At 39.3% G+C, this 26695-nt stretch overlaps 1 protein-coding gene across 3 annotated transcripts in view; it reads right to left on the reverse strand.

The window, feature by feature from the left end:
- Positions 1-26695, reverse strand: part of SGMS2 (sphingomyelin synthase 2) — a 38602-nt gene that overhangs the window by 6567 nt on the left and 5340 nt on the right. For all 3 annotated transcript variants that reach the window (XM_074541060.1, XM_074541059.1, XM_005484688.4), the window contains exons 2-4: positions 5598-6232; positions 4749-4866; positions 2889-3042 (exon numbers count right to left, since the gene is read on the reverse strand). In XM_074541060.1, the coding sequence (XP_074397161.1) occupies positions 2889-3042; positions 4749-4866; positions 5598-6052 (727 nt within the window). In that variant the 5' untranslated portion in view covers positions 6053-6232. The remainder of the gene's footprint in view (positions 1-2888; positions 3043-4748; positions 4867-5597; positions 6233-26695) is intronic.

Below are 26695 nucleotides of genomic sequence, written 5' to 3' on the forward strand. Positions count from 1 at the left end.
AAATGCCCTGAGAGTCACAATGATCATTCATAACTTCAGACAGGCAAACTGGCTTCATTTCACTCACAGTGGGAGGTTTTGGCACCTCCTGCCTTGTGGGGCAATAGTCAGCCTTTACTTTCACACAATACCAGCAGAAAAGTTACTGATCTCAACAAGCCTACCCAGTAGGCGCTGAGAGGCCTGTGCAAAACAATAACTGCAAGCGTCAAAAAAATTCTCTTAACTCTCCCCAAAACCCTACAGACAGATCTCCATCTACTGATTTTATTTTTTAAGATGAAAAGCCAAGCAATCTCAAGAAGTTGATGAAAACAGCATTGAGAAAGTCAGACATATCAAGGCTAAAAATACGAACAACTATTCTGGTGAAAAACGTGGTGTGCAGAGAATAAGTGAAAAAATGGCAGAGTACAGAAGGAAGAGAAGAACAGAGCAAAAACTCCACTAAGCCAGACATAAAAACCTCGGAATGCATCTTACACCAAAGACATGTTAGTGGAAGAGCAAAAAAGACCACCACAAGCAGCCTCTAATTCAGAGCAATTATAGGGTTTATGCCCTGGTTCAGATGACATTTTGATTGTTATATGGGAGGTGAAAAAAGGAAAGCTATGCATTTCTCACTTATAGAGCACAATTTCAGTGAAATATATGCCTAACAATTAGGCAGCAGTCAAAGAGCTTATTACAAAAACTTGCATGATAAAATTGCACCAATCCCTTACAATGTAGGAGAAACTAGCCCAGAAAATATTGGGTTGTCTTCATCTTCTCTGGTACAATTGAGTACATGAGTAGCATTAAAATATACCATAACAGAAAAATAAAGGAAAACGATGATTCTTAGGTCTAAGAATCGTCAGCATCTTAAACCACTGTTCAAAGAACATCTCAAATCTGTGATTTGGAGTCTATCACATTCAAAAGGCCCTTTTATAGTGTGTTTTTTGTTTAAGGCAGAATGCAGCACGGCAGCACCTTGTCCCTCAACATTTTAATACAAGGGAGGCATCAAACTAATGCTGCTTAGTCTTGGTTTTGTGTCAATGAGAATACAACAATAGGAGGGAAGACTCCAACTCCAAACATGTGAACTGAGAAGGGAACTCCCCACTACACATTTGTGAGTGGCCAAACTCCCAGGATAGCACTGCTTACCATATATTAGATTTAGAAGTCAGTGCTGAGTTCTCTAACACTCCAATAGATGCTCTCAGTGCATCTTCTCAGTACAGAAGAATTTTCCTCCCATTGCCCAGAGCAATGTAAAGCTCAGGGAGAAACCATAACTGCATCTTCTGCCAAATTTTTATCAACTACAAGAAACATTAAGTAGGAGACTTGAGCACAAGACAACCAAAGATCATGAATTAACTTTTCACTTGCAATAACTAATGTATAGTACACCTGAGAAAAGTAACTTTGCTTCTAGATGCAGTGTAACTGTGCAATGATGCTGTGCTCAAGCCTACAACCCCCTGCAGCTAACCTGCACAGAGCTAGTGTGCACAATTACTACAGCATGCTTTATCCAAAATTTAAATCATCTGCCAACAAATGATGAAAAGTTATCTTGTTTTAATCAAGCAATAAACACTTACATAAAGATAGAGGTGACATGTTTAGCCATATTTAGCCCTTAATTAAAGCCCATAACACTTTTAGTCAGCCTTACCACAATCCCTAGCAAAGTGATGGAACAGCTCACCCTTGAGGCCATCACTAAGCATGTGGTCAGGAGTAGTTAGCATGGATTCACCATAGGGAAGTCATGCTTAACCAGCCTGATAGCCTTTAAAATCTGGACAACTGGCTGGATAGATTCCAGGAGACAGCTGGATGTTGTCTATGTGAACTTCAAGCAAGACTTCTGACAGTCTCCCATGATAGCTTCACAGGCAAGGCTGAAGAATTAGTGAAGGTGGACGGAACTGGCTGAATGGCAGGGCTTGGATGGTTTTTAATCAGTGGCAGAGTCTACATCAACCCAAAGGCTCATACTGGGCCCAGTATTGTTTAACTTACTCATCAACAACTTAGATGAAGGGATAGAGTTCATCCTCAGCAAGCTGGCTGAGAATACAAAGCTCAGAGCAGTGGTGCTGTGCTGCCCTTCAGATCTCACACAGTAAAGGGATGGGCATGGGCAGAATCTTTTGAAACTCAGCAAGGGCAAGTTCAGGGTCCTGCACTTGGGACAGAAGAACCTGGTGCACCACTACAGGGTGGGGCCAACCTGCTGGAAAGCAGCTCTGCTGAGAAGTACCTGGGGGTCCTGGTGACCAAGCTGCCCATGAACAGCAACCTCATGGCCAAAAAGGGCAGAGTAGCCTGGGGTGTATTAGTAAGATCATTGCCAGCAGGTTGATGGGGGTAGTCCTGACCCTCAACACAGCCCAGTGAGGCACATCTGGAGTTCCAGGCTCCCTAGTACAAGACAGATGTGGAGCAAGTCCAGTGGAGGGCTATGAGGATGATTGGGAAGCTGGAGCACCTCTCTTATGAGGAACAACAGAGGACAACAGGCCTGCTCAGACTGGAGAAGTGTGAGAGGAAACCTCATTGATGTCAAGTCTCCCTTACTGGAAATATTCAAGAACTGTCTGGACACAATCCTGTGCAGTGTGCTCTACGGAAATCTGCTTGAGCAGAAAGGCTGGGCTAGATAAACTACAGTGGTCCCTTCCAACCTTAACCATTTTATGATTTTAATACAGCCACAGCTCCATTTCCACTCAATTTGTGTTTCAAACCCATACAAATATAGGCTGTGTACAACTGATGAGTAACCTTTGGAGGGCAGTAGTTTCACATGTACTTTTGTCATTCATTTTCCTGGTACAATGAACATGAACAAGAAAGTGCATTGAAATACAAACACTTACACTCTTTGATGAACAGATAGACCAGCGTTAATACTACAGTGTGTCCACTAAACAGGAAGTCTCCACACAGGATGTGGGATCCAGTTATGGACAGACCACCACCAGAAATCAGTCGCAGGATTCTCTGAACCTTTGCCTGAGAGTCTCCATTCAACTAGAACACAGAAAGAAGTATCGTAAGCGACTCAAATTTCTTGCGCAAACATATATGGAGTCAGGGAGACGGGGATAAAAGGACAAATTATCTTAATTTTCTTCAGGTTTCTTTCACATATTCTTAAATAAGCATGCATTTCCCAGTTGACAGGTGATAAAGATCAGTTTGGTAACACTAGCATTTGGTCTATACTTTTGATTTATAGTCGGTCTATATTTCATCTATACTTTTCCAGGCTATTTTAAAATATGCATTGTATGAGAATGAGATGCAGAATATACTGAGAAGGTAAACATTAAAAATTTATAAGGTCAGATCTCTCATCACAGCAGTTGACATAATCAATGAAACTCATTAAAAACTGGTACAACCTTCATACAAATTCTGTTATTCTGTCCAGAGTTGACCAGTGTTACTACCAAGTAAAACCCTCAAACTTGCTCCATTTTAAATTACAAAGTCATTCAGGACTTAACTCATATTTGGAGGATGTACATTTTTAAAGCACGTATTAGGACCAGCTTTTGATTTCTTATAGATACTAGGCAGTTTTATCTAGCTGTTTTAAATTATTCTAGAAAAAAACCCCAAGAAAATGGATAACTGTTTTCCATAATCAGAAAACTATTCACATATTAAAATCCAGAAAAATTATCATCAACTGTTTTTCCAGAGTTCAAGTAATTAATCCTGGTTTCATGCTAGCAAAATGCACTTTCAGCAGAGACATTTGCATTTTCCTTTGATTACCTCTTCTCACTCCTCAATAGAGTCTATTACATAGTCATTCCCCAAGCTGCTAGAACAAAACCATTAAATCTTTACAATAGTGGCAGTTAAATAAAGCATTTTCAAAAAAACACTGATTTGCAAGAGAATTATTTCATCCACTATATCCCCAAGTTGTCTCAATGTGTAAGACAACAGCCATGATGCTGTAACTCAAGACTAGAAATCTTATACAAGAGGTGACAAATTTATTCCCTCACTTAAACTGGCAATACATTTTTTCAGTACAGCTAACACAACAGTTTGTTCCAAGGAATTTTAAGTCTACAACTTTTTATTAGTAACCTAAAGTGGGAGTAACAACTCCTTTATGTCACCATTTAACTCCAGCGTCATTAAATTCTTAAAATATTTTTGTAAAACTATTAGTACATCCATGTTTCTGTATGTATCAGTTCATTTATGCAGCTGAATTTAAGTCACATTCCTATACATTCTGCAGGCTGGAAACCAAGACAGGCAGCTGACTTCAGGTATTGCAATAGCTCTTAACCAAATAGTGTGAGAAACTAGGCAAAGCACAGAACAGTGTGGGGTTTTACAGGGATACAGCAACAAAAGCTTGCATGTCAGGCTATGAATTACAGTGTTCACCTGGGGTATCCTACCATATAAGAAAAAATATTGCTACAGTATTAAGAGTGATTAGCTTGAGCCTCAGAAGCAAGTTGATTGATTTAGTAGCAACACTATTTCAACCTAAGATGTTCTGAAAGGGAGCAGCCAACTCCAACAATTTGAGGCTCTGTTATCACACAAGTTTTGGTTTATCACTACCTATGTTTCTGAAGACATCAACTGAAAGTAATTTGTGTTATTTAGTAATACCTGAAAGATTATCTTCTGTTTGATCTAAGGAGCCATCAGGACTGATGCAGAGACTAAGGCAAGAAGCAAAAGGCAAAGACTCTTACCTTTGGTGCACACTGAAAATGCATTCCAGGCACAGGTAAGGTGGTAACGTACATGGTAATACAGCGGTATAGATACAAAGTTCCCATTATAAAAAAGAACCTGCGTCCCACTATTGATCTGAAAGTAGGGAAAGGGGGGAAACAGATTGAGTACAAAGTTTATATGCAGGATATTCAACAGTTATGGAGCTTTAGCTACATTAGAGAGCTGAATTCTTAGAATGAAAGAGCAGCTTCACCCCAGCTCTTCACCCCACACTTCACTGAATCAAGCATTAAAACATCCCTCTTCAGCTTTCAGTCTTGTTAGCTCCTTATAGAGAAACTCTCACCAATTTAAGATGGACTCAGTCCAAGTTACAGGTGTGGCCAGGCAGTTTTCCTCAACTCAATGGCATTTTCTTTTTAGTCCCATACTATAACCCCATTCTCAACTTAAATATATGTAGTTTAGGGAAGACACAGGAGAAAGCTTCTATTTAGCTGAAGAGGACAGTGGGCTTTTCCTCAGATTTGAATAAGATTTTCTTGCACCATCATGATTGCCGCAGTTTAAACATCCCCAGGTCAGCAAACACACTTGGAAAAGCCCAGTCTCAGAATTAACTTGACTAGTATAACACAGGTGTCAGAAATTCAGAATTCAAAGACATTATTCAATAATCAGAAAGCCTGTATTTTCATATCTGGCATAGACACACTACAACATTTTGTAAACAAGCTATCCCTTTGTTATTTTCCTGCCAGCCCTATTCCACAATATTGTTAAGGATTTCATTGTATGATTTCTTCTACCCAAAATGAGCAATGTAAACCTACAGCAGAGAAAAAAAAATATTGCTAACTTACTTGTATCTAAGAAACAACCACTGGAATATCCATAATCCAAGTAGTATCATTCCATTTATTTCTGATACAGAAAAAGCCCATTTCACACGATCAATGTAATCAAAAAATTTGTCAGGCAAGGGAGGGCTTAGCTCCTTTGGAGGTACTCTCTCATGGACCACAGTGATCATGACAGTTGTTAAAATCAAGTTGAAGAGAGCATAGACAAAGGCAATGCCTGTTTTCCACCATTCCAGAGGGAATTTGTTCCTAGATTCAGCAGGCATAGCAATCTGGATGTAATCAGGATACTTCTTTGCTGTTTTTCGCAAGCCATTAGACAAGCCCTTTGGTTTGCTAGTGCCATTTTTGTTCTCTTCACTGACTGAGAGAGTAGGTTGTGAGTAGCCATTAGAAGTCTCATTTGGCTGACCCTCCATGTGCTCTTCAAGCTTTGCTGTCTCAATGGTATTCATTTCCAAGCTGTATGGCCAAAGAGGCTTTATTAGTGACCAATTTCTGGGCTCTCTGAACTCTGGTATTCCTCAAAGTCCAATGTTCTTGTTCCTAGATGACTTCTGTAGAACTCTAAAATGCATCCATTGTGCTTTCAAAGGGATTTGTGAAGACAAATCTTTCTTCTAGAGCTGAATAATCTGCAAAAAAAAAAAAAAAAAACCAAACCCAAAACAGATACTGAGAGTCTTCATAACTAGTAATGTGACAGTGAACAAAATATTCTCAGAACAGGCATTTTTAAGTATTTCAATTCCATCCAAGTCTACTTAGAAACACAGTCAAAAGGCAAATTACTGAAATAATTCAAGCCAACTCCTACTTGATAAATCTCTCATATCAGTTTAAGAACTAGTAACAACTTAGGCTTGGAATTTTTTTAAAAGGACAAGACCCACAGACCTTAATGATCATGACATCACTTGCTTTATCAGTTATCAGAATTAATTCGTATTTGGAGCAACATCCAAATTTGCTCCATATTCACAGCAACATTGGATTTTACTGCTTAGAGATATTCCATACAAAATATCCTGATTTTGACCATACAGTTGCTACAGATCTTAGTATGGGTTTTCCACATAGATCAGACAAATCTTGTCGGTTCAGGTGATGGGAAAAAAAACCAGAAGGGTACTAGGGTACTATAGAATTCAATTTTGTAGGGCATAAATTAATTTAGATTCATCTAGAAAATCTACTCAATTGATAGCTCCATTAAATTTCATTAGATCTAAATGAGTATTCCATCAAGTCAAAAATACATTTATATAGCCATTGTAATATCCACTAAATGTCTGAAATTTCAGATAACTGAGAAATATATCCATGGATTCGATTCTTAGTTATGGTACACTACACAAACAGCAGATGACAAATGAACCTGTGTTTGTCCTTTAGCTACTTTAAAAACAAATCTATTTAGAAGGTTTTTAAACAGCAACAAATAGAAAGTCATTATTACTCAGGATTTATTTCAGGCTGCATTTGCTAATTCATAAACGTTTTGCAACCTAAACAGGTACACGTACATGTTTTATAACAAGTTTTTCTACAAGGAGCAAAGAATGAAGTTAATCTCTAGCAAACAGACATCTCACTAGTAAAAATAAAGGCCATTTCCCCATCTCTAAAGTTCTGTGAAATCACTTACTCACCATAGCTGTGATGTACCTATTTTTCTTACTCTGTTCAGTTCCTATGACAAAAATAGTATTACCATGTACAAATTGCTCCCCATCTACCAGTAAATTGTGATTCTTTCCTATTTTAGTGGTTCCTGCAAGAGAAGTTCAGCACTGCTACCCCCTCAAGTGTCTGCATGCCAACTGCAGGCTGCCAGTTTGCCATGCTTTGTGTGCAATTAATTCACCATGATGGCAGCTGGACCTGCCAGTCTCCCTAACCATACACCACAGGACCTGCTTAAGAACATGCCACCTGCTTACAGGACAATCTAAACCAAAAACAGCCTGGAAAGTCAAGTGATGGTGTTTTGGTCCTTCCAGCCTCATCCCACCAAACAGAGAAGACATTTAACATTATCAGCACCTAAATCTCACTGATTTCCTAGCTGCTGCTCCAACCACTGAAAACGAGAAGTTCAGATCCCAAATATGAGGTTCATACAAATAAAACTGAAGACAGAAATAGCTGAGAAGCATTTCTAAATTTATGCCCTAGCAGATTTTCTGAAATCCACTGTCATTGGCTGACCTTCCCTAAATTCCTGATCAACAAGTGTATAACTATCCACACACAACACATACAAACAATAGACACCCAAGAAAACAAGTGGTGATTTTTGAGGCTTTTTCTCCCTCTTACCAGTCATATTGTGATCTCTATCTCCATGAAAAGATCAGCCAGACAACTTCTGATGCTTCGTACAACTAAAAATACCTATTTAGAGCATCTACAAAAGCAACAGACTTACTCAAAACTACACCAGAATAGTATTTAAGCTTTCACAAGTCTTTTTCTTAACACACACACTTCTATTCCTTCTGTCTACCACTAAAGTTAAGCATATGACAGAACACATTAGTGACAGTAGAGAAAAACTGAACCCAATTGCTTATGTTTTGGAACGCATGTACCTTACCTGCATCTATTAAGTCAAGACCCCACTTCTCACCATTATGTCACATATAGCAGCCACTGAGGCAGCACTCAGCAAAACCTGGCAAGTTTTACATCCTGTGCAGTTGAAACATTATTAGAATTATGCATTAATTGAGAGCAAGCTACCTTAGTTATTTCCTTCTGTTCTCCACAAATACCTAACCTAGAGTGCCTAGTGCCATAAGTGAAAGATTTTACTTTCAGATGTTTAATGCGATCCAAGCCTTAAAGATCAAAGAGTATCTGAAAGTAGATCAAAGATCTGAGAGTAGAAAGAGTATCTGTATTGTTCAGCTTACAGATGAACAATAACATAAGAACTTAAAAAGTCAAGTAGTGCTCATGTTCTCATATTAACTTATTAAGCAAAACAATTATAGCTACAGCTTGCAGGAGAAAGTTGTGTTCCTTCCTGGTACTTTTAAATGGATTGTAAGGCATATTGATCTACCACTTCTGATGGCTCATCAAGATTATTTCAAGCAGAGTGCATACTGCAGCCAAAAGTTTGTTTACATTGATAATTAAAGGTGCTATATATCATCAGATGAGTGATGTGTAAGAAGGTCAGTGCTTCCCTTTATAGTACCTTTTCAATCTCTTTCTTCCATATTCTAAAAGAAATGAGCAACTCTATTGATGAAAAAGACAGAAGTCTCTCAGTCCCTTGCTGCCAATCTGACTGGCCAGAGAAGTGACAGATACAGAGCACCACCAGCCTAATCATCCTCTGCTACTGGCTGTAAAAGGAACTCCCCAGAAGTGCACAGGCTCTTCTGCCAAGTTCCTGTCCTCAATTCAAATATAATTCACCACCCAAAGTGGTTCCTTTTAGCTTCATGCTGTCCTTATGATCCTTTTGATAAAATATCCATTTGATTTTTTTTGTCAAATCCAAAACTTCCCAATATCAAAACCAGAAGATGCCCACAAACTGCCTAGGAGAAGGCCTTCAGCAAGCAGGCAGCAATGTTTACACCTGGCCATCCTGCCAACACCTAGGTCTGAAAAGCATACTAAATTGCTCTAAAATAGGGAGCAACTACTGGGGAAGTCTCAAACTCACAAATAACTGGCCAAGTAACCCAAAAGGATAAATAAAATTCCTATAAGGGATACCTCCAAGTTTTAGGAAAGTTTTCCTTTTGGAACCACTTCTATACCTTCTAAAAATGAATGTTACCTTATAAAGAAGCAGAGTTTCTTAAGCAGCAGCTTTACAGCAAAAATCATAACTGCCTCAAGGAACAACATATTTCAAAGAAAATCTTTAGAATTAACAAGATGCTAAAGGAGGAAGTTTTTTTTAAAGGAGGAAGAAATTTTATCATTTCATCATGAGCTCCTACCTGCTCCCATGCAAACAGCAGCCCTTAGCTCTCTGCATCCCCATTTGACTGTCATTTGAAAGAAAATAGTTGATGGGGGGCACAGCTTTGAGACAAGCACCAGAAAGCATGTCTGCATTTGGCTCTTTATGCTAGAACTTAAGAATAACAGAGTTTTATTTAGCTTGTTAGTCATCCAATTTTCATCTAAAGGTCATTTTCACATAAAGTTAGCTCCCAAACGGTATTTCTCATCCAGTATTGGAACTTGCACATTTCTCAAAATATTTTAATTTCTATAATTTATGAAGGACTGAATAGTCACAATTTGCACAGGGTTTTCAAATAAGCAGTTCTTAACCTGCTGTTTAAACACTACTTGAACAAGAATATCCAAAACTGTGAGACTGATCTATTCTGACATTAAGAGAAGCTATACTTTCATATACAAAATGGAAAAGACTTCTGATAGTACTATTTTAAAGCTTTTTGTTAAGGTTGGTAATCAATCAAATATTTGATACAGCTGAATTTGGTAACTGAAGAAAAGGGGTGTGCAAACAAAGTTCAATTTGAAGTAACTTATCTGTATCACACAGTTACTGGCAGACAATTTTTTTGCTAGCTTGTATTTTCATCAGTTAAATTTTTAGGACTACCTATGGAACTAGAATTTTAAAAAGCCAGGTTACCACTGTCATCTACACAGCAATGAATTAAAACTTCCTTTTAGGGGTTTCTCCTTAATTTTGATTTTTGAAAGCATTCCACATCTCACTATCCATTCCTCCAGGCTATATGTACATCTCACAGCATGCAGGCTGCTGGAAGGAAGAAAAAACAAGCCCAACACCACCCAAAACCTCCAGAAGACAACTGCTGTGATGCTAAAGAATTGCAAGTAAAACAAAGCTGGATTACAGAAGTACCGTTCATTATCATCACATTATCACTTGCAGAAATGTTAGCTTTTTTATTAAAAAATAATTAACTATTTACATCATATGCAGTTATTTGCAGCACTAGAAACAGAGCAGTTACTCCCTGTACCCTGAGAGGGGGATTTGTAAGTCCCTCATTTAGGATTACTAATATACCAACAGAAGACATCTTTAAGGACTAAATCCCTACACTAAAGAGAGGAGAGAAAGCTTCAAAGTTACAAGTTATCCATTTGTACAAACCAAGGTTTACCAGTCCTGTGGAATTCTGTTTCTTCATACCTCTTAATAGTAACAAGTATGCTAGGTTTCATTTTCCTAGTAATTCATTATCCAGTGTGTTCTACAGCAGCGCCAGGTTCTGAAACAGTATGTCCCAAAAAGCACCCAAAAAACCCCCATTTTGTAGCACCACAGAATGGTTTGGGTTAAAAATGACCTTAAAGGTCATCTAGTTCCAACTCTCCTGCTACGAGCAGGGACGCCTTCCACTAGAGCAAGCCCTTAAACCCCCATCCAACCTGTCCTCAGAAACTGAACAAGCAAGGAAAAAAGTATCTTTAAGCTCTTTTATCATTTTGAACACTGCTGAGTAGGTTTGCCTTAACTGCTTGAAGGGATCTTCAAACTCTTGAACTGTTTGGTCCCCAGAATCTGAAGGACTGTATTTGGTAACTAAGAGTCTGATGTCCTTTAAAGGTGACACCATGACATGGCTAGATTTTCCTTGTGATTAGTATTACCCTTATCTTTCAAGAAACAAGATCACAATAGCTGTCCAATACTTATCTTTTAGTGCTACTGTAACTCATTCTAGAAATAAACCATATGTACATGACAAAGTTGGTTTTATTTGCAGGTTAACAGTCTTCCCTAAAACAAGTGTTTTGAGAATGGTCAGTCATACATCTGTAGAACCAGCAGAACAAACAGAATCATTCAGGTTAGAAGAAACCTCAGGAGGTCCCTGGGCCTCTGGCCAGGATCAGCAGTGACTCAGGGTTTCAATCCAGCTGTACTTTTCATGCCTACAAAGCAGCACAACCTCTCCATGCAGCTTGTTTCACTGCACGGCTGTTCTCACAGCGAAAGCTGGACTTATTTTTGCTGTTTTGCTGTTTTTTAATTGTTAAGTCTACTGGTTTTGTATCTACTTCTTATTAGAAGTCCCAGCCTTTGTGTCTCCCCAGTGCTGTGAAGAGCCTGGCCCCCATGTACCTGATGGCATCCTTGCAGGTATGGGGGGGCTGCAGTCAGGTACCTCTGGGACTGCTCCTCTTCAGGCTGCAGCAACCCAGGCTCCCCCCGCCTCCCCTCCCAGGCCTGTGCTGCAGCCTCCTGACCACCCTCACGGTCCCCCTGCTGGCCTTGTTGCCATCTCATGTTTTGCCAGGGTAAAGCACCAAAAACCATGTACAGTATTCTAGACAGCCAAGTAGTACTGAGCAGAGAGGAATAATCATTTCCTATAAATAATGACTATGTTCCTATTAAATACAGCTCAGGACAATGTTGTCTGCCTTCACTGTCAATGCACACTGCTAAATCCCTTTTCAACAGAGCTGAAAGTAGTATTAATGTTATTCCAACGTTAAAGCCTAAAGACTCCCTCACAACTTTTTTATAGCAGAAAAAAAAGATTAAGTCTTCTTCCTGCTTAACCCATACTCTCTAAAATGAGACTGTTTCAGTATTTCAGGTCTGCTAACCTGAAGTGATATTTAAGCTCTGAATCAGCTGCTTTTGAATAAAGGCAAAAAGGTTCTCTACCACTGCATATTTTGTAACATTGCAAAAAAAGTGTTTGGCTCGTAACTTTCTTCTATTCATTACAAAAGCCTATTATAAACACTGTACAAAGTATGGAAGTCACTGTTCTACCTCAGTTTCATCAGACAAAATGCCAAAAATGAGTGCCAAAATAAGCCTCTGGATCAGGCTTTTATGTGCACGCTGGCGTCTTTCATTCTGCTAGAGCTTCACAAACACTGCTTAAGAGCCACTACCCAAAGCAAGATTGTTCTCAAAGAGATAGCAAAGTCTAAAGATTTATTAAGAGCCTAGCAGCACAACAAATGCCTCAAATCTTTCCAAGCTGACTCAAAAGTTGCAGACTCTGGCTGTGAGGTAAGGGGGACCCAGCACAGGAGGCAGGAATGCTTTAGACTATTTTGTCAAGTCCTCCACCTAGTTACCAAGGGTAAAGGTTGCACTTCATAATGGAAAGTCAGACCCAGAGATTAGTCACCACTTTCAGTACAGGGCAGTGAGGAGTCACAATGACTAATGTGTGCTTTAAAGTGACTGTGTGACAGCTTATCAGCCATCATGCAGCTAGAAGAGGAAGTTACATAACAGTAAATTGATCTGTGATATACCCTGAAAATATCTGAGTAATTATTAAGAAGATATTGCCTGTCAAATTTTCCCCCTATGCTACTTCCAAAAAGCAGCTGTGCCAACACCAAAATCACACCTTCAAGATGATCCCATGCCCTAAAACCTCAACTAAACCATGGCACTGAATGCCACATCCAGTCTCTTGTTAAACACATCCAGGGACGGTGACTCCACCACTTCCCCAAGCAGACCACTCCAGTACTTCACCACTCTTTCTGTGAAAACTTTCTCCTAATATCCAACCTATATTTCCCTTGGCACAGCTTAAGGCTGTGTCCTCTCGTTCTGTCAGCACTGCCTGGAGAAAGAGACCAACCCCACCTGACACAGCCACCTCTCAGGGAGCTGCAGAGAGTGACAAGGTCACCTCAGAGTCTCCTTTTCTCCAGGCTAAACACCCCCAGCTCCCTCAGTCGTTCCTCACAGGGTCTGTGCTCCAAGCCCCTCTCCAGCCTCGTTGCCTCCTCTGGACGCTCTCCAGCATCTCAACGTCCTTCCCAAACTGAGGGGCCAGAACCGGACACAGCACTCGAGGTGCGGCCTCACCAGTGCCCAGCACAGGGGCAGAGTGACCTCCCTGCTCCTGCTGGCCACACTGTCCCTGACACAGCCCAGGATGCCCTTGGCCTCCCTGGCCACCAGGACACTCTGCTGGCTCATGTCCAGCTGGTGCCAACCAGCACCCCCAGGTCCCTTTCTGCCTGGCGCTGTCCAGCCACACCGTCCCCAGCCTATAATGCTGCAGGGGGTTGTGGCCAAAATGCAGGACTCGGCACTTGGACATGTTAAACTTCATCCCACTGCACTCTGCTCATCCTTCCAACCATTCCAGGTCTCTCTGCAGAGCCCTCCTACCTTCCAACAGATCAACACATGCTCCCAGCTTAGTGTCAGCCCCAAATTTACTAATGAAAGTCTCAATCCCTTCATCCATGTCATCAGTGAAGATACTGAACAGAGCTGGCCTAAGCACAGACCCCTGAGGGACACCACTGGTGACAGGCCCCCTGCTGGATGCAGCACCATTCCCCACCACTCTCTGGCCTGGCCATCCAGCCAGTTCTGAACCAGCAAAGAGTGCTCCTGTCCAAGCCAGGGGCTGCAGCTTTTCCAGAGTGTGCTGTGGGAGACAGTGCCAAAGGCCCTGCTGAAGTCCAACCAAACAACATCCACAGCCTTTCCCACATGCAAGTAAGAGGTCACATTTCTGAGAACATTCTAGTGTACTTTCTGCAGCAACAAGAACCCTCCTCCTTAGAAGTTTAAAGTGAGAGGACAGTAATTGCTTAAATCTGCACAGCATTTTACAATATCAGCAGTAATACACAGAAAATTGCACAATCCAGAGAAAAGCTTTTAGCACTGAGGTATACAAAGAGTCCTCTATCTCATAATTCACCTTTTTAAAAGCCTGAAACAGACAATAGTCCTTGCAAAGCATAGGACTGTAATCCTCACCCCACATGAGTTCTTAGGACAGGGCATATTTAAAACTAATTAGTATCATACTACAAGCTGGCTCAGCTATTCCTCAGTTCATGTGGCACATTACAAACTGTGACTCTGTACATAGCAGCAACACTTGCTGTGTTCAGAGACTCAAGCAGCAGCAACACCCATATCTACACACCCACACACACCCTTGTCTGATGGCATTCTGACCAATGTTTTACCCTCTGTGCCAACAACAGAAGACTAGCACAATGCACAGTGTTAAAACCGGTCAGAAAAGAATCAATGACTCGCTTCCCCTCTCTTCTCCCTAAGAACTCCAAAGTTTTCAGCTTGCTCAACTCTGTTGATGTAGTTGCCTGGAAAACTTTATGAGTATTTGTTTACTGTGAGCATCATCCCTCTTAACTGAGTGACTAAAACTCCCCAAGAAACATGATGTAGCTCCTATTTTGGTCTTCCCCTTTACCTTCCTGCCACGCCTACCACCAAGCAGCCTAAGGCTTGTGCATCACAATCAGCAACCCCTGTCAAGCAGAGATGGGAATACACAGACCCTTCATTCAAGCTGTTTGTTTACAGGCTCAGACATCCAAATCTACATCTAGCTCACACACTACATGCTTCCTTAACAGTACCCTGCCAACATCCCCCCCCAGCTTCTGTGGACACTTTCAGAACTAAAACCTGGTAAATTTAATCCTAACACCAAGTCAAGAGTACTGACAAATTTCAGCAATTACCAAGAGCAATCCAGACATGTTTACTTAGGGGATTAGAAAAGCAGCAAAGAACGCTTTCATAATAGCTCTTCAAGCTTCCAGTTTGCAATAACCAAAATTATATTAAGCTTTCCATAGGTAACTGGGTTTCTCACTGAAGTTCTATGCACCAACTTGAAGCACTATACAGTTAAAAAAGGCATCAGAGCCTAAGCTTCCAGTGCAGTGCCATGGTTTTCTTTAAACTTCAACAAGTATTCCATTAGCTCAAAGCTTTCTATTAATAGAAGAAAATACTTTCCACATTATGCTGGCAAGAAAAAATATTTCCTTTTTATATTATTTAATTAAGAAAAGACAGTGTTTAGCTTTAAATACTAAACACTTAAGTACTACGCACTTCAACACTTCCTTCTTCATTTTTGTTTCTGCCACAGACTGATGAACAGGACACTCATTTCCTTAGCTTGCCAGGCAGGAGAAGTGATTATCCTATCTCCCCACTATACAGGATATCATTGTTGAATAAATTTTCTGAGAGGATGTTAACAGTGGGGCAGCAGTGGAAAATAATGACAACTATAATCTAAAACCTTTCTGTAATACCCTTCTCATATATTTTGCTATCTCCATTTCAGCCCCACCCTAGAGGTCATAAAAAGAGGCCAAGAATCCTTTTAATATGTTTTTACTGCCCCTCACAGAGCTACTATTTAAGAACCTAACTAAACATCTCCAAAATAATTTCAACCTCTCTTCATTATTCCCTGCTGAACAGCAGCCTTCGGTAAGAACAACCCTGCATTGAACACCAGGGCAATAACAAAATTCCTTCATGCCAAGCAGCTCACGAGACTCAGCATAAAGGTTTTCACCATTCCCATCAGTACTTTCATTTATTTGTCTTCCCTTTCTTGCCTAATAGTTTGAGAATTCTTTTTGCTTTTTAAGAGCTTTTAAAAAGAACCAACTTAGAAAGGACTGAAATGAGGAAGTTGGTGATGTTCAAATTCCCACTTATTAAAAATATAAGATTAAAACTATTTCTGCAAGAAAACAGCTGAATAGCATCTTCAGCTGAAAAGTCATCATTGCTCCTAAAAAGCTACCATTACAGTCTTTCATTGTAACATCACACAACTGCTTTGTAACACCTACATCTTGCACATCATGCACACACAGCATAACTAAAAAGGAACAAATGAAATTAATGGCTGAAATTACATTGATCTTATCCTCCCAGTTGGTAAAACCTGGTGTGAAGGTACTGAGGTGACTCTCAATCTACACAGGATGATGTACATTACACTGTATCATCATGTACCTCAACTAGCAGCTTCCACTCATTCAACTATGTGCTGTACTCAAGGAAGGCTTCTGGTCATCACTGAACCTGCTCTCTTTTGAAGCACAGGCAAGCAAATGATCACTCAAATCAATCCAGGCTGAATGTGAAGTGGAAACACAAGCTGGCCAATCAAATTGCCTGCTAAATGGCATTCATACCAGCAGCACAATGTGCTACACTGAACATTATTTATTTTCCATTTCTTCATTTAAGTAACATTACTGAAACTTAAAATTTTGAGTCAAGAGATTATTTCCACAGGAAAAATCCCCCACAGGCTGGAAACCAAGACTACTTCTGATCTTTGTCTTACCGTCCATGAAAAATTTTAGGGCAGAAGAAGTAAAGAATGAGTGATCAAAAAAGATGTTTCAAGAAGGATATTTGAAAAAAGTGATTTACAAACATACATCCTTATTTTTGGTCACATTTTTATGGGAGGCCCTAAAGCTTACTTTAAAATAGAAAGTGTTCTATAGAAATTATCCAAAAAGCATTTTATGACATTCTTATCCCAATGTCCAGCAGACATCTAGATACTCAATGATTTGGGAAGAAGAAGGGAGGCCAAAGATATGCCATGTAGACTATCTGTAACATGGAGGGCCAAAGATTCTATAAACTGTTCCTCAGTCAGAACTGCGGCTGACAAAACTGTTTGGGACAAAGTCAGTCTCATCTCTAGACTCCCTGAGACCAGTGATGTGAATGTGTGCTAAGTAGTCATGGTGTACAGTAAATAAGTGGTGAATCAACTAAATACCACGTGATCAGTTGCAAAAGTCTAAGGACAGAACTAAGTGTTCAACTGGAAATAGTGCCAAGCAGTTTTAAAAGAAGAGAATGAAGAACTTGGCAAAATTAGGGCACAGTAAAAATAATTATTCTGGTCTACCAACTGTCTTTTTCCATGAAGGAGGACACTATCTTATTACATACTGCTATTTCTGCTGTGTTCCTGCATAAGTTTTCCTCAAAAATACCAAATATGTCAAAAGATCTGCATCTATCAGCAAGGACAGCTCACATTCTGGCTTTATAAGTAGCCTTCTAAATTTAGGACAAATGGGCATAATCCGAGAAAATTGTTGTCGAGAGCGTAGCTTGAATTCAAGACCCAACAGTGGCTTGGATTTCAAGAGCTTTCATTAACAGAGCACTACAGCAAGCCAGGCCATTTTTAAGGTACTTACCTGGCTATGCAGGCCAGGACAAGGGCTTGCACAGCACAGCCTCTGCTAAAATCACCTGTTGCAGGATGCTGCACTTTGCAGCTGGAGCCACTGCAGGTGTCTTTGCTGTCAACTGCTCTCCTCTGGGGGAGTATCATCTTGCCAGGAGGAAGAGGGCACATCCAAGCATCAGTGGCAGCAAGAACACCCTAAATTCAAATCTATTCTAGACATACAGCAAAGAGAAGAAAGGGAAGTCTCACAGGGATTTAACCTAGAAGGTCCCCACATCAGCTGCACTTGAGCACTACTTTAAAAGCTGAGTAACTTCACCATTTCAAAGGTGCACAATTGAAGCACAAAACTTGCACATGGCAATATTAAACAGGTGAATGCCACACCCTGCATGACAGACATTGTATAACAAGAAACACCCCCACAGGAGCAATTACAGGTCTGCAGAGCAAAGGCAACAGCCTTCTAGACTCATGCAAGCCAATTAGGAAGAAATCAAAATTCCACATTATATTAGCTTACAACCATAACTCAAGAGGCGTGCTAAGACGTTCATGACATCTGGGGCAGACCAAGATGGCCTGAAACATTCCATACCAACCCCAGCTCATGGAATTTCTTAACACTGCTTTATCAAGACAACATACAAAGATGGGGATGGTTCAGGACTGGCCATAAAAGCTACCACACAGGAAGACATTTTATTTATTTGGAAGCAGAAGTCAGGCTGGGATACTAGCATAGTCCAGCCCATGTTAATCTGTTCCACTGCCAGTGCAGCAGAATTAATTAGTTAAGTTCATGCAACAAGTCTAGGCCATGCATGTTTAACTTATATGACAGGTCAATGTTAATTTTATTGAACCACATGAAGTGCAGTTATCCATATAGCACACCTGTATAAACAATAGTGGATCACAGGTTACCCATGCACTGGTAAGTTTTATTGGTAAAGAACAGTAGAAATCAATCTGAAATCCCAGAGCAGATCCATTTTCTCTCCTTCCTAGTACTTTAACACTAAAAAAGTTTAAAAAACCCTGTTTCAAAAGTCTTTTAACACAAGGAATGCAAAATGCTGTTCTAGCACAAGACAAAAATTGAGTCAGAATTTCACAGATCTTCAGAAGAGAATCTGTGCCCTACAGCAGGTATATTATTCCTCCCTGAAACCTTCCAAATGAGCTCCATATCTCATGCAAGACAAAGAACAGAAAAGAAACAGGTTTTAAACACAGCAGTGTTACAGTCCAGCAAAGACTGTAAACAAATCAGCCCAAAAAATAAGTCTGAACAAATCTAATTGCCTTTTCACATAAAGCACATTGTGAGCTGCCCTAAGTATAGAATGCTCAGATGTGTGGGTCTGATGCAGAAAAGAAGTGCCACATCTCTAGAATTAAGGCATCTGCGTAGCCTACATTTCTCCCTATATTCCTGGGAGAGCTTACAGAATACACTCAAACAAGTTAAGTATTGAAGTTTAAATCCAACAGCATGAGTTGGATTTAAATCTAAAAAGGATTGTTCAGAGAAAGTTCATGGCTTCCCAAAGCTTCCTCATGTCTGACAGTAATATTTATAAAACAGACTTAGACAGAACTGACACATGTTCAGTTGTGTTTCTATGGGGCAAGAGCACAAACTGATCTCTTATTCCATAGGGAGGCAGTCAGGGCAATCACCTGAATTGTCCAGGATAGAAACTTGCAGTAAAATTCCTTAAGCATATTCAGACACCAGAACACTGAATATTCACAAACACATACTGAGGTACTTTCCAGGAAGAAGTGACTTGCCACTAACCCTCAACATTTGAGCTAATGTGCAGACTTCACAGCAGGCAATTGAAAAAACAAACACAAAGCAACAAGCAAACAAAAACTTCCAACAAACACCAACTGGAACAGGTACTATTCAGTCTAACTACACAAACCACTTAACATATACAGGAGACAGAAAATCACAAGACAAGGGGCTCACAAACAGCACAGGCTCCTAGAGCTGTAACTTAGGTAAAAAGCTACCTGTTCTTTGACATGTACCAGCATGAAAATCTATCTGACTTACAGCTTGGTTATCTGCAAACGTATCTCATGGGCAATCACTGGGTGGGTGCTGCCTGGTTAAGAGGTAAACAGACACAAAGCTCCTCTCAGACCTTTGAGCTCTCCTAGACCAACAGGACTCATGAAAAGAGGAGATGAGAGGTGTGCAAACAGTGTTGTAAAACAGTCATAATAGTGACAAGACAAAAACATCATCCTTAATAGCAATACATTTTCTGTCCACTAAGATTTGTCTTTTTCTCCATTCATGCACTATGACAAATACACAACACTAAAAACACCATCCTGCAGTTTACAAGCCTTTGGATGAAAGGAGAAAGCCTTTTTCTCTGATTCTAATTGGAAACACTATAGAATATCACCACAAACACCAGGACATTTTTCATGCTACATTCTCAACAATGCATGACCAAATTATAAGCTATGTAACATCAGTCTAAAACCTTCTGAGCAATACAAACCATTAAAATCAGAAGCATCTTCATAATAGTGTTATGGAAGATGAATCAAGATAATGGTTCTTCAAGCAAATTATGGAAGCCAAAGTACAATATTCTTCCTGTAGCTGTCCTTGTAACTGCAATAGAGACTTTGATAAGAATGAACTTTATCAGCATGTTACACACATTACAGTCAAATTGTGACTAAACTGTGTTGCCTCTGTCACACACTCTAGAAAGGCTGGCGGAGCTAAAAGCTTTGCTCCTGATTCTACCACCGTGGGATGCAGAGGGAGAATAGGAAGAAGGCACATATGTGTGCACACTCAAAAGAGTTACAGCAAGGTAGGAGAACATGGTTCTAGTGTTTGCCCTTGCTGCAGAATAGAAGAACAGAGAGCTTCTGCCTTTCTACCCTCTCCTCTGCGCTCCAGGCTTTGGAAGGGGAATAGTATCCCATTTTAAATTCTGTCATTCAGTTCTGAGCTCTTCAAATATAGAAGAGGTAATTAGTTTAGTCAACCTCTGTGATGTTTAAGACTTTAATATAAACTTCATCTTACTACAAATTAAGGAAAAAAACCATAGAAGAAACTTTATGGGAACATTCTGCACAGTAAAACTAAGCCATGCACCTTACCTAGTTCAGATTGTCTAGTGACTAGGAGTAATGCACACAAAAAAGCATAAACTGCCTGCAATCTGTAAAATTACACTTTAAAAAACCCCAAGCACTTCACCTCAAAGAAAAATACTTTAAGAGCAAGAAGTATACTTATTTAGCCTAACAACTTAAGCTTTGCTATTTGAGGTATTATGTCTTGCAATGTTGAAGGTCAGCTGAGATTAATTTCATCCATCTTAACCTTCAAAAGTCAGTACAAGTTACTGACTTGACCAGAGAGAGACACATTATTCCACCCTACGTTACATAGTTTGTTCCAAACAGAAGAATGAAGAAATGTTACCTAGCTTAACACTTATGCTTGTTTGCACACATGGAAATAGCTGAGCCATTTTTTAAGACCTGCATGGAGGAAGCTCATGACTATGGTTACTGCAGAACACAAAACAAAGGCCAACAAGAAAACCTTTCTCATTGGAAAGTACTTGCCATTCAGCTGTGCAGCATGTGTAGTATTCAGTTTCCAAGTCATAGTTATCACTAAAAAGATGAATTTTGAATAATCTGAAACTCAGGATACAATCACTGCAGTGGACAGAAGTTCAAACTCATAACACTAAACTCTTCAATAAGTTGCCTTAATATTAACTCCCAATTTAACTTCTAAGTTCACTGCGGCACCTTGGAAGGAACAATGCTTTTAATACTTCTTGCTTCAGTGCCAAACAGGATGCCACAGCCCTTCCTCACAAGACTGAAATCCACCATGAAAGTTAAATTTTTCTAGGAAAACAAAAACACTGGAGTGTTGTTTTTCTATGTTAGTGCATGAGCACTTCTAATAGCCAATAATAGGATTCAAACAACTTCAGCCAACGTGCTTTCTCACAGAATGGAAATAAACAGAGTTTCACTTTGGAGGACTAGCTTTAGCCTTCTGGCACATTTTCCACATCAAGTGGAGTTGATTTTTTTTCCCCAAAATTTCAAGATCATTCCCTATAGCTGCATGCAAAGGATAGACATGCTTTCAAAGTAACTTGCAAACAATTCTGTGAAAAACAGCATCTGCATTTCAGTAACACAGCTTCAGCAAGTGTACTAATTTTTTTTTACTTATAAATTAGAGCCAAATTTAATTAGAGCTAAAAGACCAAGATGGTATGCCAGAAGACAAGAATGAACTCTTGTCAAGTGACAGTCAAACTAACATATAAAATCTGAGTAAAATCAAATGAAGACAAGCTCATGGTTCTCAGACTGGCATTGTAAGGAACTCATACCTGGCATCCTTACAGATTAGTACAGTATTATGAAAACAGGAAAAACCACAAACTTTGGTAGGACTTCTGTTAGGCTCCTAATAAACAGGAACTAAAAGTAACATGAGTTAACTTTTTATGCTACAACATATCCAGTTTCTATACACTCCTGAAAAAGTGAAGTTACCAGAAAAAAACAGCACCAATGAATTAATCCAAAGGAGAGTCATAAGAATTAATATCTCTCAGTTTTACAGAAAAAAAATCCCACCAAAACAAAACAGGGCTTTCAGAATTTCAGTTGAAATGCTTTTGATTTTTTTACTGAAACTGTAGTACATAAATTTGAACCAGAATAACTGTCAGAAGATGAAACAGAATTCTACATTAAGGGTTGCTTTAGCACTGTTAAGACAGTAACACAGCATTACAGCTTTTAAGATGTCCTTTTAAAGCAACTGCAGTGATGGAAACACTTTGCTCCAATACAGCCTGTGTTCAGTCTCAGACCAAGACATGGGAAGCAGCATTTGGCATAAAGCATCTGCAGACAGCAAGTGCAGCTTCCCATTCACAAGGCTGATGTGGGGAAGTAAAAAAAGAAATTTAAAAAATAATCAAATAAACTGTAATTACTGTGGAAGCATACTATAACTATCAACAAGCTACAGGATTATATCATGCCCTCCAGATGAAAGACAGAATTAATGACTATGAGGCATGACCTTCTCTACTGCTGCTTCTCTCCAGCAAATTATGTCACCTAAATAAGGAGACTGCCTCATTATTTCTGATTTAGCAGTACTCTGGAATATGAAAATGAAGCATATAGAAAATGAAGCATATAGAGTTGAATTCAGTTTCTTGGACAGGACATAAGCATAACACAGCTGAAACTGGATAAAAAAAGTCTGGAGACCCTGTCTCCTTACTTAGCTCTGCTCCATTAACCAACTGGCCAGCACTAGGGTGAACATAAGCAGGAACTTGGGTGTGTGCATAAGTAAACATTTTGTCACTGTTATGTACCTTTCACATGGCTGAAACTAACTGTGAGAAGTCTTTCAGCATTCATCACACAACAGTTTAAGATCTTAGGAGGCTAAGCAGAATACACACTCTGAAAAGAGAAAGATTAGAAAATGCAAACATATTTCAACATAAAAAAATAGCCAAGTAGTGAGAGCAGGTGACCTCTTAATAAAGGACTTTTACAGACACAAGAGTTACATTAAAGATTCTTTTAGGGAGGTGGCATATGCCAAAATACTTCTAATAATACTTCAAGAAATGGAAAACATTACCTTGTGCTTAGGTCTTACAAGATCCAATAGGCCTGTTCTTAGAGGCTGGACAGATTTCTGCACTCTGACAGGATTAAAGACTCCTGTTTATTTTATAGTTAACTTAGATTTAAAAAAAAACCCAAAACACACACACTCAAAACCAACCAACCAAAAAAACCCAATCAAATTCAAGTTCTATTATTAGAGGCATGAACTATGATCATGGATGTATGATCAAGCAAAACAAAAAACCCATCCTTCTCTAAGTTAGACACTACAGACACAAACTCGTTAGTTTCGATAGCTCTTAGTGACACCTTGCTATCAGAACTCACATAAAGACAGAAATAATATACTAATTTAGACAAATGTACTAATATTGGGCTTTTTTATTTATATGTATTTAGTCCATATTAGTACTTAAAACTTCACTCTGAATATTTAAGCTTACTGTAGCAGCAAGACTGACACAGGCCTAAGACAGCAACAGGCATTCTAGGCAAAAAGGCCTTTCCCAAAAGCAGGAGGTTACAGAACTCTACAGGGGCCATACTGGCTTATGACAACTAACATGCAAACCTGTCTCTGAAACATTTCACAAAGAACACGATCAATTGCCTGGGGACCCTTGAAAACCTGTGATCATAAACTGCTGCAGGCAGTTTGTAATTCCCAGATGGGGGGTTAGAAAAAACACCCTAAATATCAGTAGTTTCCTTGGGGTTTATTGCTCATTTCCATTGATTCCTTTTGTGATATCAATCTCACCATCAAAGTAACCTTACTGTAACTGAAGATTCAGTTAATCATTATTTGTACTTTAAACTTCCTTCCCAGTTTCAGTCACGATATGCTTACATTTTATCTGAAAAACTGAATCCAATTCTCTTAATTCCATTTAAGATTTCAGATTACTTCTAAATCAAAAATAATCCAGGGGGATTTATTTTAAATTTAACCATTCTTAAAATTAGCCATATTCCTAAATGCTCTGTGCCAGTTCAGCTTAAATCAACCAAATCAAGATGATGCAACTTTTGAAAACATTCAGTGCTGTGCCCAAGAGGCTCGGCATTTCCCCAAGGAAGAACAGGTGCACAACCCTAATCCTATTTTGCATCAGTAACCACAGACACAACACTGCAGTGTTTAGTGCAAAGCTCACTGCATGCCACAGGATCCTAGTAAGATTCAGCCTGAGGAAATCACTATGAAGAAAATGGAACAAAAGTCTACAGAACAGAGAAGAAAGAGATGAACTCTAAAAGCCAGGAGAAAAGCTAGGAACAGCAAGACATTGCAATGTGTGACTGTCAAGATCCGACTTCAGAACCCTCACAGATCGACTAATATCAGCAACTTCATTTTTGTATACAAATTTTATCAATAATAAGTGAAATGCTCTTAAAATTTATACATGGCAGTTGAAAGTTAACCTCTGTCAATTGGGGAGGGTAAGTGACATCTGATTTTTTTTGTTCGGGTACCTACAAATAAACAGGACATTCTGCCATTCTGGAGTTACATATTGGAGAAACTATTTTTTCTGAAAAAAAAAAAGTAATATATGCTTTTTTGCTATAAAATTCTCTTGTCAGAATGAATGCAGTGAAGGTCTCCTGATTACCAATGCTCATTATTTTCTGATTATTTAAATCCAAACACTGTTTCATTAAGAACCATTCTATTTGCAATGATCACCTCAACAGCCTCAGACACTGACAAACCATTTCTTCTATACAACAGACTCGACTCCAACATTTTTAAATGCCATCAGATTGCAAGCAGGATCCACCTGACAGACAGTAAGCAGAAAGTTTTACTCAGCAACCACAAGCATGATCTCAAAGCACAATAGTCCCCTTATTTTACAGATACTGCATGTATGTTAGCTAGAGGGTAAGTATCATGTTTCCCTAAAGCTGAGTTACTTTTACTTCATATTTTGGTCTTATTAAAATTCCTAGCAACAGCCACAGACTTCCAAAATCAGTTATATTGGTAAGAAGTACTTTGTTCTCTTTATCACCCATATCCCCACAAGATCTGCTCTGGGGAAGAGAAGCAGTGGTAGCTGTTAGTGGTAACTTCAGCAAGCATCCTCACACAGGAGATGCTTGTGGTTACCAACGCCCTGGAGCCTCACTAGAACAGCTGGGTTTCAGGAGAGTTAAGAAATCCAGAATAGACTTTCTGTTACAAACATAACACAGAGCTATCTGTGTTACATAAAACTTTCGCATTAGCAGCTCTTAAGGTCTTCAGCATCTGCTGGGACAGTGGTGCCTGGATGCCTGGCATTCTTAGTGTGCACAGCATCTTTGGGGACAGTGGTGTCCATGGTACAAACAATTCCCCCAGCAGGGAGAGATCTCTGAAGACAGTGGACCTAGTGTTACATTAATCTTCGCAGCATCTGTGCAGACCAGTGCAATACCACAGCCATACTAAATAATATGTCACAGCATCTGTATTGTCCACTCGCCACAAACAGCATCAAAAACTAGCACAGGCCAACAGCCCACCAAAATTAGGGAAAAAATAATCCAAACAGAAAAGGCCTGCCATTTTATTACAAATACCTCTATCTTCAAAGACCACTTCTGTTCCAGGAGATTTAAGAGTAATGAGCCATTTCTTCAAAAACCTTCTTCTACATTTTCTGCTCCTTTAAAAAGGTTACTTATTTTTTAAATCTGTCACTTGTTTCAATATTTATTTTGTTAATCCTTAAAAATCAATCCACTACTTTTCAGTCTTCATACCATTAACATACTATACTCAAACTGTAAATAAATAACTCCAGGCTTTAGAATTAAAAATACCTAAGATTAAGTCTCTTATTCAGCTCTTCAAGAGCCAGAGAAGTATGTGTGTGGGCTGAGTTTTTTGCATTGATAAGGAAATCTTCAGTTTTTCACTATACAGTATCCCTGATAGAACACTTCTGATGTCTACTTGAAACATTCAGTTCTGAATTAATTTCTGTCTTACAGTATTACAACTACAGCACACTTTTACAATGCAGAAAAGGAGATGCTTATCAACACGCCATCCATGGCTCAATATTTAAAATACAGGAGTAAAAGCATTCTATATTGAGATTACCAACTGGTGACTTAAAAAAAATAATCTATCTTTGCTCTCTTCAAGTTGTCATTTCTCCATTGTGCAAGTTCACTTCAAGGACAGCACAGAAATCTACTTCATTAGGGGCCTTTATCACCTTACTATTGTTGTCCCCTTAGATTTTCACCTAAAGTTTCTCCCAATCACCACTTGATTTATCCAATGCTCTCTAAGACCAACATATTATCCAGGGTACACTGGAATATTTTTGTGAAGGACAGAGACAAGCATATGTTTTTCTGTAGAATGTGAATCTCTGTCTAATTTTGAACTAGCAACCTAAAAGGAAA

Source organism: Zonotrichia albicollis, chromosome 5, assembly GCF_047830755.1.
Source record: "Zonotrichia albicollis isolate bZonAlb1 chromosome 5, bZonAlb1.hap1, whole genome shotgun sequence".
In the NCBI taxonomy this organism is placed as follows: domain Eukaryota; kingdom Metazoa; phylum Chordata; class Aves; order Passeriformes; family Passerellidae; genus Zonotrichia; species Zonotrichia albicollis.